Source organism: Callorhinus ursinus, unplaced genomic scaffold, assembly GCF_003265705.2.
Source record: "Callorhinus ursinus isolate GAN/ISIS: 27379988/994484 unplaced genomic scaffold, GSC_fseal_2.0 scaffold1, whole genome shotgun sequence".
NCBI classification, from domain to species: Eukaryota; Metazoa; Chordata; class Mammalia; order Carnivora; family Otariidae; genus Callorhinus; species Callorhinus ursinus.
The window spans coordinates 50,637,846-50,653,072 of record NW_027397063.1 but is presented as its reverse complement, the minus strand read 5'-3'; the positions used below and the strand labels follow the sequence as shown (position 1 = coordinate 50,653,072).

General features: G+C 37.4%; 1 protein-coding gene across 3 annotated transcripts in view; it reads right to left on the bottom strand.

Moving 5' to 3' along the window:
* ATP6V1A (ATPase H+ transporting V1 subunit A) overlaps positions 1 to 15,227 on the bottom strand; it is a 58,730-nt gene that overhangs the window by 30,331 nt on the left and 13,172 nt on the right. For all 3 annotated transcript variants that reach the window (XM_025874485.2, XM_073893486.1, XM_073893491.1), the window contains exon 2: positions 187 to 281. In XM_025874485.2, coding sequence (XP_025730270.1) covers positions 187 to 271 — 85 coding nt within the window. In that variant the 5' untranslated portion in view covers positions 272 to 281. The remainder of the gene's footprint in view (positions 1 to 186; positions 282 to 15,227) is intronic.

Sequence of the window (15,227 nt, the reverse complement as noted above, 5' to 3'; positions counted from 1 at the left end):
ATGAATGCCAGAGAAGCTCTTATGATGGAGGTATTACCTCATTCTTATAGCAACTATGAAATCTTTTAGGGACAAATAGAACTTATATGGGTAAACAGAAACCTGTGTATTTTACCCAAAAAACCTTGAAAAGACATTAATTGAAGTTAGGAATCTTTACTATTGAGATTATTACATATTACTTACCAGGTCCTGAGACCCCATGCACATAACCAAACGTGCTTTCTTTATCTTCATCAAGTATTTTGGGTAGCTTGGAGAAATCCATCATGTTAATTTACCTATGGTTTAAAAAAAAAAAAGTTATAATTACAAACCCGAAAGCAAAAGAACTGACATAAGCAGTCAACTCTCATCATCAGTCTATTCTTGAGCTATTACCACTTCTTCAGAGTAAATATAAAATTCTTAAAATTTGGTTAAAGTACCTCATTCCTGGATGGTCTACAGTTATTAAAATTCAAAATTACATATTCCTATGCAAAGTATTCCAGAGAATATACCAAGGAGCATAATAAACAACATGAAGTCTTTCCAATGGCTTATCCAGCCCTACAACATCTTGTCCCCCCGCCATTACCACTCTAAGCTCCTCTCCAGCTACTCTTCCCCTTAATCATTATGGATACACATACTGAACTCTTTGCCATTTCTCAAAAACATATACATTCTGCCCCAGGATCTTTGTACTTGTTCCCCTGCCTGGAATATTCTTCTCCCAGATAACCATGCCTATCCCTCTTTCAGATCTAAATGTTTCCTTCTCTGAGGCGCTTCTTTGGCCATCTATTTAAAATTGCAACATACCTCTCTCCTTCCCTGCTTTACTTTTCACCATCTGACAAATTATATCTTACAATAAAAATTTTTAAATGTATTATCTATCTTTATAATTTTTCTTACAATATCTTATCTTTATAACTTTTCTGACAAATTATACCTTACAATAAAAATTTTAATGTATCATTTATCATTTTTTTGGAAGCAATTTTCCTTTTTCTTTTTTTTTAAAGCAGAACACAGAGCAGTTTAAGAAATTCAGTTCAACTTTTTTATTTATGGGTGTGCAATCCCAAAAAACCCCAAAGAATGAACTCTTCAAGTCCAAAGAGAAAACTGGTTGCAGATACCAAAGTAGAAAGTTTATTTTTGATTGCTGGTCTAACTTAATAATTATTGGCAATTTAATAAGGGAGGTAAAATACATGTGCATATAAAAAGCTAATAATGTCCCCAAACAACCATAAAGTAAGGGTAACAGATCAATATGTAACTGAGTACCAAATAATACACTTATTTACTAAAAGTACAAAGATTAGAATGTTTAGGGAAGACTTCTTGAAGGTCAGGTAGAATTAGCATAAACTACAAAAAGGAGGACAGCAAAGGCATTCCAGTTGGGGGAAATAACAAGAACAAAAGAATGGAAATAACATTTGCAGGAACAGTTAAGAGACCAGTCTGACCGGAATAAAAGGCTTATATTAAGGCAACAGTGAAAAATAAGGATGCAAAGGTAGATAGACTAATGTGTGGGTCTTGAAATGAATACCAAGTGGACTTTAGCCTATAAACAATAGGAAACAACCAAGGAGAAACTGTTATGAGAAGGATGATGTTTAATTCAACTAACAGATTAAAGCAGGGGAGGGAATGCAGGCAAGATGAGAAGTTGAAAAGCTCTGGAAATAGTTATGGCTTGAGTGTCAATGGAATGCAATTTATTAAATGTTTGTTGAGCTCCTACCTTGAAAAAGCACTGTGTTGAACTTAGGGAACTTGGGGAATAAGGACTGTGAATAAAATGAGCTTTCACTGGCTTTAAACAAATGTACTATAAAGCAAAATGACTTTAGTGTTCAAAATCACAACACACTGGGCATGAGTAGTATAGTGGTGGAGCACAGCTGCCTTCCAAAATGACAACACACTCGGAGCAGAGGAGAAATTGACTCAGACGTGGGACAAGTGCAGACCAATATGGATGAGGTAAGGGGAACAGGTAGGTGGAAAGTAAGTTTTGAGGCTGATCTAAGTTGAGTCCAGACAGAAAGAATACAGAAAGAAAAAGGAAAAACAAACCTTGAGACCTGGGGATTAATTCAAGCAGGGTTGAGTACTGTTTTTGTCTTTCTGGAGCCACTGAAGGATCACTACGGAAACATATACTCCATGGGGCACAATTTGTAATCCATTAACCAAGATACCAAAGAATTGGGGAGGAGAGTGTAGCAGTGAAGTCATTAACAGTGGAGTTCTGGCTTGATACACTCTGTGGCTTCAGAAGGGGAATGGTGGATAAGGCTAACAAGAAAAAACTGAGTGATTAAAGAAACAAGTATGAGTGAAAACAAAGATGAAAACCACATGGAGATACAGGAGACTTGCAAGTGAGAAGCATACGGTCAAAGGGTCAAGAAAAGTACCAAGAACTTAAACATGGCATCGAAAGGTAGAGACTATCAAGGCTGGTCATTTATTGATAAAGGGTAGGGTATACTGACATCCACTGAAAACAATGGAACTGAATTAGAAAGAAAAAAATAAACCAGATACCACAGTCACAAGTGTCACAATAAAAGAGACAAAGATTTTTGTGTTCTCAATAGGAAAATTAAATTGGAAGAAGGGCAGTTGAGGGAGGAAGTAAAGAAAAGGGGAAATTGGTTTACTAGGATTTTCCAGCTTCCTTAAGATGCAGAAAAAGGGACTGTTAAGTAAGCAGCTATTCCAAAAGACTGGAATATAAAAAGAACAAATTTTTCTAGAAACCACTTAGATAACAAGAAAAAAACAAAGTTTAATGACAAACATTTATTTGGGAAATGGGCTGGACAAAGTCTTCAAAGAAATAGTGAACAAACAAATGAGGTCAAATTTTAATCTTCAGAAAAAGATTTTCAAAGTCAGAAGACAATGTGATAATCACAGTCTAACTTCTTCCTCAAATACGGATATTTCCTACATAGCATGCATGATACATGGTCACCTGCCTATTAAAGTGGAAATAGCATGAAATTTTGAGTCAGCAGACTGTAGACACCCTGGTTCTACCAGTGACATGCTGCAGGAGGATCTGGACAAATCAAAATCTCTTTGTATCTTCATTTGAAAAGTAATAATGCTAATACCTACCCCACAGTTGTGACTGAATTACAAATTTGCTGAATGTTCCTTGTGAAATGTAAAATGCTTACAAGAATTTCACCAGTAATACCACTATTTAAGCAGGGCTTCAATGCTGAAAAAGCCATTTTGTTTTTAAAAAATCTCCTCCTAGGGTCTTATATCCCACATAAATCTACTTCCCCATTGCTTCTACCCTCTGGCCCTATTTCTTCCAACCACTGTAGCCACACAGAGGATGTCCCTCTCCCAAGGAAATTCTCTGTAGTGCCTTTAACTCTCAAAAAAATTTTTCAGATCTTTCTCTCCGGAGGCTACTCTTTTCTGGAAGGATTTCAAAATATCAATGTTTGTTTTATTTATTTATTTTTTTAAAGATTTATTTATTTATTCATTTGAGAGAGCAAGAATGAGAGAGAGCAAGCACATGAGAGGGGGGAGGGTCAGAGGGAGAAGCAGACTCCCCACCGAGCAGGGAGCCCGCCGCGGGGCTCGATCCCGGGACTCCGGGATCAGGACCTGAGTCGAAGGCAGCTGCTCAACCAACTGAGCCACCCAGGCGCCCGTATTTATTTTTAAAGATTCTGTTTATCTGGGAGCGCGCACGTGAGCGGGGGTGGGGTGGGGAGCAGTGGGAGAGGGACAAGCAGACTCTGTGCTGAGCGTGGAGCCTGATCCCATGACCCGACCCAGAGGATCACATGAGCCAAAATCAAGAGTCAGCTGCTCAACCAATCGAGCACCCAGGTGCTCCTCAATGTTTCTTTTAAAGGGGAGCAAATAAAATAAAAAATAGCATTCTAAATGTTATGCAAGTAAGAACTGAAGTGTGCTATGTGTTACAGGTTGAAAATATAAAATATAATGGAGTAATAAGACACCATCTCTTCCCCAGGGAACTTCTGGCCTGGTGGGATATAAAGGTAAACAGGTAGTTACAACAAGAGACACATGTGCTCTCATAGGAGCTGTCAGGCTGATTTGGAAGAGCATAAAGCAAAGGCATCAAACCTGGACTTGGGCAGGACAGGAATGACTTAGAAAAGGGTAAGCAGAGTCTTGAAGGACAAACAAGGAGACATGAGTCAGTAGAGCTTCTTCATAAATGATTCAAATCTTCCAGGGTTCATGAAAGTATTATGGAGAGAGTTCGTGAGGCAATACAGGTATCTGTTCTGATTTTTTATTAAAATAAGTATTTATATACGTTCCCTTTAAAACAACAGTGAGAACCTCCAAATGTATGAGCAATGATTAGTGGAAATCAAAGGGGTTATTCATGACTCAGCTGCCTTGCGGGTTTATCACTCAGCTGAGTAATTCTAGCCACCACAGAAACTAATGATTCTATAGTTTAACTGTATTATTTTTAGGCATATATTATTTAATTTATGCCAAAGACAGCAGACATTACAGTGACATCAAACTAGTAAGAGAATTAAGAGCCTAAATAATAATTCTATAAATTTAGAGATGCTTTCACCAGATCCACAAACCTGCATTCATCTGATTAATATTCTTTTATAGCAAATCAAGATGATTCTACTTTTTAAAAAGTCAATGTTAAGAGGAGAAATATATGATAATGATTATGTGAAACTTAGCTTTTTCTACTCCATTGTGTTACATGAAGAGAAGTGGTTGCAAATACATCCCCAAAACAGCTCTTAATACATCTTTCAGGACAAAGTAAGAAAATTATGAAAACATGAGTTTTTAAAATGTAAAATGCAGGAATTCCCAGGACTTTTGTCCATTTTGATGTTTTAACACAGTTAAATTTTAATCTTGGCTCCAGCAACTCAGACCTTTCTGCTTGCTGTGCACCTGCCTGGAAAGTGTTTCCTCAATCCCAGAAATAGTCCCCCTGCTCCCATTGTCATCCTCAATGCTCTTACCCTGCTTTTCTTCACAGCAACTACCTGAAAGAATATAATTTTTCTTTTTAATTCACTTTTTTATTACCTGTGTCACTACCTACAGTGCAAGTTTCATGAGGACAAAGAAAACAGTGCCTGGGCAAAGAAAATAAGCACTCAGTGAATAGTTACTTAATAACTTCATACCCACTAATACCACTTCCATTTTACAAATGGGAAACCCAAGGAATGGAGATTTAAGTAACTTTGCCCAAGATCCCAAAATTGGCACGCTTTACAGGTAGGATTTGAACCTCAGCAGTCTGACTCCAATGCCAATGCTCCCAAAGCCCTGCACTCACTGCCTCAATTAACTAGGCTGATTTCTATCGTTTGCATCTAAACAATCCTATATGGTAGGAAGGACAACAGTCTCTGCCTCCAGGCAACAGTGTTATCAAATTAGACAGGGAGATGCAGCATCCAGATTCTCCTTCAAAAAAGGACAGGGAGTATTGTCTGCGGACAGCCAGCAGCTATCACTCCTTCAGGGTTGGCCTCAGATGCAGAGAGCTCACATCCTTCGCCGGCCACCTGCACCTGGTGACCAAGCAAAGCGGAGGTATAAAGACCCAGCCATGTCAACCGGATGTGGGATACTCTCACAAGTAATACTCACTCCAGATCTCCCCAGAGGGTCAGCTAAGGCTTTTCCAGGCTTGAACTGGATTTCAACTTCTCTGCCCAATTAGGCGTCTGCCCCCTTCCTTTCACATGTGTTTACTCCTAATGAACATCTTATACAATACTCTTTCTTGGCATCTGATTCCAGAGAACCCAAAATGCTCAAATAATGAAGAAAGTGAATAATTACTCCCTGGATAACTAAAACTTAGACTCTCACTTGAACCACAACGATCTTTGGCCTGTTAGTTATCTTGTAACTAGTTATTCTGCAAAGGAGGAAAATCACTTTTGTATAAAAGTGGCTTTAGAAAGTAGGGCACTTAGGACAATGCTTGGGCTAAGTCAAGCAACTGACATAGATGTCAGGTCCCCATACAACCAAAGCCTTAGTTTCTTCCAGAACTTGCTTTTTGTCCTTCAACGTAAAACTTAGAACCCATCATCAGTAGTTATAGGAAAAGAAGTCCCAATTAAGAGTTTATTTAACTTCTAAAGAACTTTTTCTGATAGAGTTAGAAAATATGTTTTCCAGGTCCATAAGTTTTTAGCTCTAGCTTCTTAACACTTAAACACTTTGAGAAACTTCCATGGACTGGTCCAAGGTAATAAGCTTTTTGAACATTAAATTTTCAATTCCCACCGCACTGAGATAAGGATTCCCATTGTACTTCTAAAGCTTTTTCACCAAAGCACCCCAGTAGGAGAAAAACAAGTAAACAGTGAATAAATATCCCTCTATCTCCTCCCAATCTTGACAGAGAACAGGATATTATAGCTTTCTACTGTAAGCAGGGAAAGTTATTTTTTTTGAGAGAGAGAGAATGCACACGCTTTCTCTCTCTCTCTGAGTGAGCAAGCAGGGGGCGGGGGAGGCATACAGAGAGAGGGAGAGAGAGAATCTTAAGCAGGCTCCATGTTCAGCACTGAGCCTGAAGCAGAGCTCCATCTTAAGACCCTGAGATCATGACCGGAGCTGAATCAAGAGTTGGATACTTAACCAACTGAGACACCCAGGCACCCCCAGAAAAATTTCTTTGTATGCTCTTGTACATTCTCTTAATCCAATCAAGTTTTGCACTCTATTAATATACAATATCTGTTTTAAGAGATAAATATGAAATTGCTTCCTTTTCACAAATAAAATAAAAATTATTCATTAGACAGACTTATATTGACTTAATCACCGAATAGGGCTAAGCGTTTGGCAGTTTGCTAAGCACAGTCATACAACATACTACTACTTTGTATCCATTAATCACCCTTCATTGCTATCTATGAAAATAGTGAAAATAAAAATACTCCACACTAAACTCTTCTGTTTCATTATTTAATGCTTACGCCTCTATGTGAAAAAGCATAGGCTTTTTTTTTTAAAGATTTTATTTATTCATTTGCGAGAGAGACAGAGAGAGAACAAGCAGGGGGAGAGGCAGAGGCAAAGGGAGAAGCAGACTCCCTGCTGAGCAGGGAGCCCGATGCGGGACTCAATCCCAGGACCCTGGGATCATGACCTGAGCCGAAGGCAGACGCTTAACCATCTGAGCCACCCAGGCGCATAGGCTTTTAAAGATGTGTAAGACAGGGCGCGCCTGGGTGGCTCAGTCATTAAAGCATCTGCCTTCGGCTCAGGTCATGGTCCCAGGGTTCTGGGATGGAGCCCTGCATCGGGCTCCCTGCTCTGCGGGAAGCCTGCTTCTCCCTCTCCCACTCCCCCTGCTTATGTTCTCTCTCTCACTGTGTCTCTCTCTGTCAAATAAATAAATGAAATCTTTAAAAAAAAAAAAGATGTATAAGACAACAACATCCCATCATTTTAACTTGAAATAAGCAAATTATATTGCAAAGTCACATTACACTGAAAGTTAATCTTATTCCAAATCTTCATAATATCCAAAATAACATATGATTTCATGCTACATTAAGTTTTATATGCTATTAATAACTCCTTCCTATTACAATATACACCTATTCCTGTTGCTTTCCATCATTTAAAAAAAAGCACGATACCCACTTTTATTTATTTATTTATTTATTTGACAGAGAGAGACATAGCAAGAGAGGGAACACAAGCAGGGGGAGTGGGAGAGGAAGAAGCAGGCTTTCCGAAGAGCAGGGAGCCGAAAGTGGGGCTCGATCCCAAGACCCTGGGATCATGATCTGAGCCGAAGGCAGACACTTAACAACTGAGCCACCCAGGCACCCCAAGCATGATACCTACTTTAAAAACAACTGCTTGCTTTAAAACAATGTGGCATACATAGTTGACTCAGAGAAATCAACTCAATGATTATATATAAACTTTGCTTTTACTCACTTGATTCCTACTTTGAGGATAAAAAGTAAATGCAATTTACAATTAAGATTCCTATAGTCACAAATTGTAGGGTTTTCCACCCATATTTGTAAAAAATTAAAAACAAAACAAAACCCTGCTGTAGAAGGGGAAAAATCCAGAAAGTTAGCACAGGCAACCATCTGATCTAATGAGTCAGCAGTCTCTCCTCCATGCTACAGAACACTGCAGTGGCAAATCACAACACCAGAGGCCCAGTTCTGTTTCTTCCATTTTACAAGGTCCTCTCTAAATTGCTACAGGTTGATGCACTATACGGCAATTTCATTATTCCAGAAATAATGGGGGCTTTGGGGGGGGCAAGTATGAGGTGTTATGTAAGAGCTATATACCAAGGTTCCAGGACAATATTATTTACATATAAAATCCTGCAGCACTTAATCCTTCATTTTGTACACAGTTTACCTTCTTAGAAAAAGGCATCATAAATCTGTTTGATATTGTTATGGTTAGTCAAAAAGTTATAAAATTAAGTAGAATTCCAGCTAATAACATTACCTTGTATTTATAGAGTACAGTACTACATCATTTTGTGAAACACGTTCCTATTCACTTTATTTAATCTACCCACCCAGCAACTCCATTAGAATGGTTCATGCAGCAGATGACTATGCAAACTAGTTTCTATTTTTATCTTGCCAAGAAAAGCCTAAGTTGGCTCCAATTTTGGTAAGCCCATCAAGGTAATTCTAGTTTCTTTGAGAATAACTGGTTTGGAAATGAGCGTATAATGATGTTCTTACCAACAAGAGGTAAGGCAAAGTCTGTTGGAAAGCTTGTAGAAATAATTTCTTTGCTCTTTTAAAAGGTACAGGCCATGAGAAACACTTTTTTCCCCTTGGGATGTGTTCACCTGCATGGGATGTGCAGCCAACTTGGGACCTTGTAGGGAGCTAATCAAAACAAACAGGCCACTTTGCATCTGGGTCCTTGTTGCTTTTACTGGCCTACTAAATGAACCAATCCAAGAAGAAAGGAGTTTCAAGAATAAATATTTTTTTATGTTCTACATATTTCATACTGCTATTTAAAAAAAGAAGAATGGGTGCGCCTGGGTGGCTTAGTCAAGCATCCGACTCTTGATTTCAGCTCAGGTCTTGATTTCAGGGTCATGAGTTCAAGCTCTGCACTGAGCTCCATGCTTGTTGTGGAGCCTACTTAAAAAAAAGTTAAATAAATAAATAAGAATGGATAGACCAAAATGTTAAGAATAAAGGCAACCATAGATCATTACTTAAATAGTTTACAAAAATTACCGAGATGGACAATAAGGAAATGTGCAGACAAAAGTGGGAACCAAAGAGTAGAGAAGTACAGAAAAATCACAGATGGCAAACCAGACTAACGGAATCAGGAAAAATTTATTCCTGCTGGAATAAAACTTTCTGAGAACATGCACACATACACCCCTCCATTTATCAAAAAAAAGGCATTCCTGTAAAAGAAATAGTAAATATAAAAGCTAGGTGGACAATGAAGTGGAGGAATAGAATTCAAACTATCAGCTACATATGCTTTAGGTTTATTGACAGGCCTGCCCACAAACAATTTTTATAGCATTTCTAGAAATAAGCAATTAGATTCCTTTCACTTCAAATTTTTATAAATAAAATGGTATTATAGAGTGTGACAGTCCAAAGTTTTTAGATAAGAAACCAAAATACTGTATTTACTGTATAAGTTCTATGGTATGAATTTATAGGCAAGAAGCCTATGATCAATGATAACCCATTGTATGAATATACTTGAATATCCCTGCTTTCAAGGAGCACGTTTATTATTTTCTGGCCCCTTCCTACACACAGCAAAGTGCCTTGCACAGCAGTAACTTGATAAAAATGTCCAAAAATGAAAATAGATAATATCAACTACTATTCATCACGCACACATCACACTCCAGGTATTATGTTAAAAAATGGGCACATCTCATATAACACCTAAGTCTTATGACACTGGTGGTGTTTGATTAGGAAATAGGTTTTGAGACTTAAGCCACCTACGCATGACAGAGCTATAGAGTGGTGAAGCCCAGATTTAGTCTGGTTTTAACGTGTAGGTATTTTACTACAAATCATTCAAAAGACCTTATTTCACCCAATAGCTCTATTACCTTTTCTTTTTTAAGACCAAGGGTACCTGTTTTTCATTATTAGCTGACTCTATATTAGGATTACAAAAGTTATTACGTAGGCAAAAGGGAGATGAAGAAAAAAAGGTGACAGATCATTCACAAACTAAAGAATAAGTAGTAGAACCACCAAGAATTGACTACTCCTAAAACATCCATCTCCTAAAAAACTAAGATTCTTTTTTTTTTTAATTATCTATTTATTTGGGGGGTGGGGAGGGGTTGAGGGAGAGAACGAGGGAGAGAAGCAGACTCCTTGTAGAGCGGGGAGCCTGATGCAGGGCTCAATCCCACCATCCTAAGATCATGACCTGAGCCAGAATCAAGAGTTGGATGCTTAACCAACTGAGCCACCCAGGTGTTCAAAAAACTAAGATTCTTAAAGAAGAGTGCAAATGCCATTATTTTATTAGTGCCTAGCTTTATAATACAAACCTAACCAACTGATTATAATAGCAAAGAAAGAAAGAGGGAGAGAGAGAGAGAGAAGACTGTCATTGAAGTGCAAAATAAATGGGCACATCTTAGTGGAAAATGAGCATCTTTGGAGCAAATAAGAATATTAATGTAAACAGCCTCAATTTTGTTACTGTTAGTAACAGGGAACAGTAGTGGAAACTTCCTAGTTAATAGACTGTCATAAATTTGGAACAATGAAGCTACATAAATAGTACCTGAGTGAAAAATTCCTCTTATTTTTCTTACCTCTTAGAAAACTTAAACTGGAGTGTAAAAAAGTTCTAGTGAAGGGGTGTCTGGGTGGCTCAGATGGTTAAGCGTCTACCTTCGGCTCAGGTCATGATCTCTGGGTTCTGGGATCAAGCCCCATGTCAGGCTCCCAACTCAACGGGGAGTCTGCTTCTCCCTCTCCCTCTGCCTCTCCCCCTGCTCATGTTCTCTCTCTCTGTCTGTCTCAAATGAATAAATAAAATCTTTAAAAAAAAAGTTCTAGTGAAACTAACATTAATATCCCCTTTTGACTTTTTGTGAATTTTTAGAACATTTTCTCAATTTCAGGTTGAAAAAAATGAGTCCCTGAAGAAAGTCCTTTATTTATACCCTAACTTGCCTACAATGTAAAAGCTGAGAGCCAAATGATATAAATAGTAAAGAAAATAAGCATTTATTACATACTTTTCTTTAAAATTTTTTTCAAAAGCAATATGCTTATAATTTTTAAAATACTCAAAGGGAAGTCTCATCACTTAAATGTTGACTTATTTCTTCAAAATTTTTGACATACTTGTAATCAATACTGTAATATATTCTCACATATTGGGAGAGTTCTCACATAAGTATCATCTTAAACTGTATAATATTTCATTAAAGGGATATCATAGCTTACCTTAATACCATATTTCATCTAATCTAAGATACCATCAATTTTTTTTTAAGATTTTATTTATTTATTTGACAGGGAGAGACACAGCGAGAGAGGGAACAGAAGCAGGGGGAGTGGGAGAGGGAGAAGTAGGCTTCCCGCCAAGCAGGGAGTCCAATGTGGGGCTCGATCCCAGGACCCTGGGATCATGACCTGAGCTGAAAACAGACGCTTAATGACTGAGCCACCCAGACGCCCCTAAGATACCATCAATTGTAACATACTCTTCTATTACACTCCAGAAATTGCAGGACAGATATTAATTTCACAGTTGTTAAAATGTGGGGGGAAAATGTATTTCCTAGAAACAATAATATATGGTATTAAAACTGAATACAGTACAGTAATATTTATACAGAAGGAGGTCAAACTTGTCCACTATCATTAGAATCAAGACTAAGAAATAGAAAAACAGATCTCTAAACTGCTAAAAATGTCTTTAGGTTTCTACAGTCTCAAGAGACCTTCATATTGTCTTGACTCAATTTATGCATAATTAAAAATTTTTACCTAATATTTTAGGTCACTGCAGATTTAAAGTAACAAAATACCAAATTATTAGAGAGCTACACTCCAAGAATAAATAAAAAGTAGGTAATAAAAGAGATTATGAATTAAGGGCCATAAGAATGACCTATAACCATCAAGGAAAGGTCAATTTGGGTTTATTATTTTCTAAGAAATATAGGAAGCAACTTGGCAATTTGCAAAAGACCCTTAAAATAAATGTTCAAACCCTGTGATTATAAATTGTACCTCTGGGAATATATTTGACATGTGGATAAGGATTTATTTACATATGTGTTTAACACTGCAAAAGTGAAAAACAAGAAATAGCTTTAATATCTAATAACAAGGGATGGCTGGGTGGCTCAGTTGGTTAAGTGGCTGCCTTTGGCTCAGGTCATGCAGGATCCCAGGGTCCTGGGATAGAGCCCTGTATCAGGCTCCTTGCTCAGCGGGGAGTCTGCTTCTTCCTCTCTCTCTGCCTGCCGCTCTGCCTACTTGTGCTCTCTGTCTCTCTGTCAAATAAATAAATAAAAAATATTAAAAAAATCTAATAACAAAATGAAGTATTAGTTTATTTGAAATCCTACAGTCTTCCCCCAACCCCAGTGTATTTAATAATAATGAAATTTCTTGTGTTAAATAGTCTGCAAGTGCAAGTTCAGAATACCAAGCACCGTCCTTAGCAAATTCTCTTCTGAGAGGACCCCTTAACCTTCATGGCCTCTGAGCACTGCAATGGCTGTTTTGCTTTTGGATAGGTTGTCTCAGATAAACTGTGGCTGAAGTGACCGTACCAATTAAAAAAAATGTCAGCAGTCGTGTATGAGAATTATCCCCCCTGCCTTTTTTTTTAAAGATTTTATTTATTTTTTGACAGAGAGAGACAGGGAGAGAGGGAACACAAGTGGGGGGGTGGGGGAGTGGGAGAGGGAGAAGCAGGCTTCCCGCCGAGCAAGGAGCCCGATGTGGGGCTCAATCCCAGGACCCTGGGATCATTACCTGAGCCAAAGGCAGACACTTAACGACTGAGCCACCCAGGCACCCTGAGAATTACCCCCTTTAAAAGTAATCAACCTAGAAATTTTTCAGCTACTTAAAAAAAAAAAGTCACTGCTCAAAATACTAAGAAACTTCTCTTGAAAACTGCCTACAATTACCATATCACTCTATTAAATGTTAATTAGGGAGAAATTTTCTGGATTGTTTTCCCAAGCAAACATATCACGAACAGCCAACCTGGCCAAATATAAGCAATACACATATCTGAGAACAATATACATAGGAGAGTCAGCGCCAACAGTGTTGCAGTGAAAATGCTATTACATTTGTATTATAAAGTGATATTTATGTATTCAAATGGATCTGTCCTGTCACTTATTTCATGGATGGAAGAGAAGAGATAGAAGGTTTACAAAGTGTACAAAGACACATTAACCCAATGTTAAAAGAAGCATTACCATAAACAGGTTCACCTTCAACTCAGGAATTCATAAAATCTCTGCAATGAAATTATGACCTAAAAGATAAAGTGTGCGCAGAAGTGGGAAGGAATGCTGCCTAGCATAGGTTAGAAAACACTTTACAACATGGACTTAAAGGTCTGACTAGTCAAAAGTTCACAGACATTTCCAATTCAGAGGGCAAGAAGTTGCATTTCTAATGGTTTGCCTAGTATTCCATGATTAATAACAACTAGGGTTTATTTAACTAAAGTGGCTGTGGGAGAGAAGGATTTAATCACAGAGAGAAGTTTTCAATAATATGGTTTGCTAAAATTAACTTCCAGTTCCTCCTGGTATGTGTTCCCAGTCTTCAATATTGCTCCTTTGTCATACTTGCTACTGCTGTAATTAAAAATCTGTAAACAGAGCTGTTCAATGTCTGTCTCCACTGCCAGACTATAAATGCCAGGGAAACAGGGACGGTACCTGTTTCATTCAGTGAGTACCCCAATTACATAGTAAAGCACCCTGACACATAGTAGACAACTACTAAATACTGCTCAGTGACAATACTGACAAAGGTTGTGTGGGAGATAAGCACACTCATTCACTGAGTGAAAACTGATACAACACCTTTGAAGTGCACTAAATACATACATACTTTGGCCTAAGGCCCAATGGCCAAGATATAAAAAACCAGTATTTAGCTGAGGCCAAAGATAAAACCAAACACCATCATCAAAGAATGACCTTCTAATACAAAAACTTTTGTTAGAAGTTGAAAATCTTGAAATTTTAATGGTTATTTTGCTTATTATGAATGCTAGAACACCAAATCATTCTACAAAGGATAAAATCTCTATTGTTCTGCCTGGTATTATTATTTAAAATTCTATAAACATTGATTAGCTCAAAATGGCTATATAACACAGATATAAGTGGACAACTGACTTTTGACAAAAGTGCAAAGGCAATTCAGTGGGGAAAGTCAGTTTTTTAATAAGTGGTATAACAAGTCTAAATGCAAATGCAAAAAAAAGGGTACTTCAATCCATACCTTGTAGCATATACAAAAATAAACTAAGAATGGATGGTAGACCTAAATGTAAAACCTAAAACCATAAAACTTCCTTTGTGATCTTGGACTAGGTAGATTTATTAGATATAATACTCAAAACACAATCCATAAAAGAAAAAATTGAGAAATTGTACTTCATGAAAATTAAAAATTTTTGCTCTTCAAAATATTGTTAGAAGAAAAAGCCAAGTTCCAGATTGGGCAAAAATATTTGCAAAGCATAATGTAATAAAGGACATATCTAGAATATATTTTAAAATTCAAAACTGGATTAAAAAAACAGTTAAAATGATGATCAAAGGGTTTGAACATATACTTTACCAAAGAAAACAGATGGATGGTAAATAGATGGTAAATAACTACATGAAAGATGCTTAACATCATTAGAAAGATGCAAATTAAAAGCAAATAAAATGCCACTCCACACATAATAGAACGGCTAAAATTAAAAAGACTGACCATAGGAAATGTTGGTAAGGATACAGAACTAGAACTATCATATACTGGTGGTAGGAATGTAAAATGACACAAGCATTTGGGAAAACAATTTGGCAGTTTCTTAAAAAGTTAGACAGATACCTAACATATGATCCAGCTGTTCTACTCCTTGGTATTTACCCATAAGAAATGAAAGCTTATGGGGGCACGTGGCTGGCTCTACTT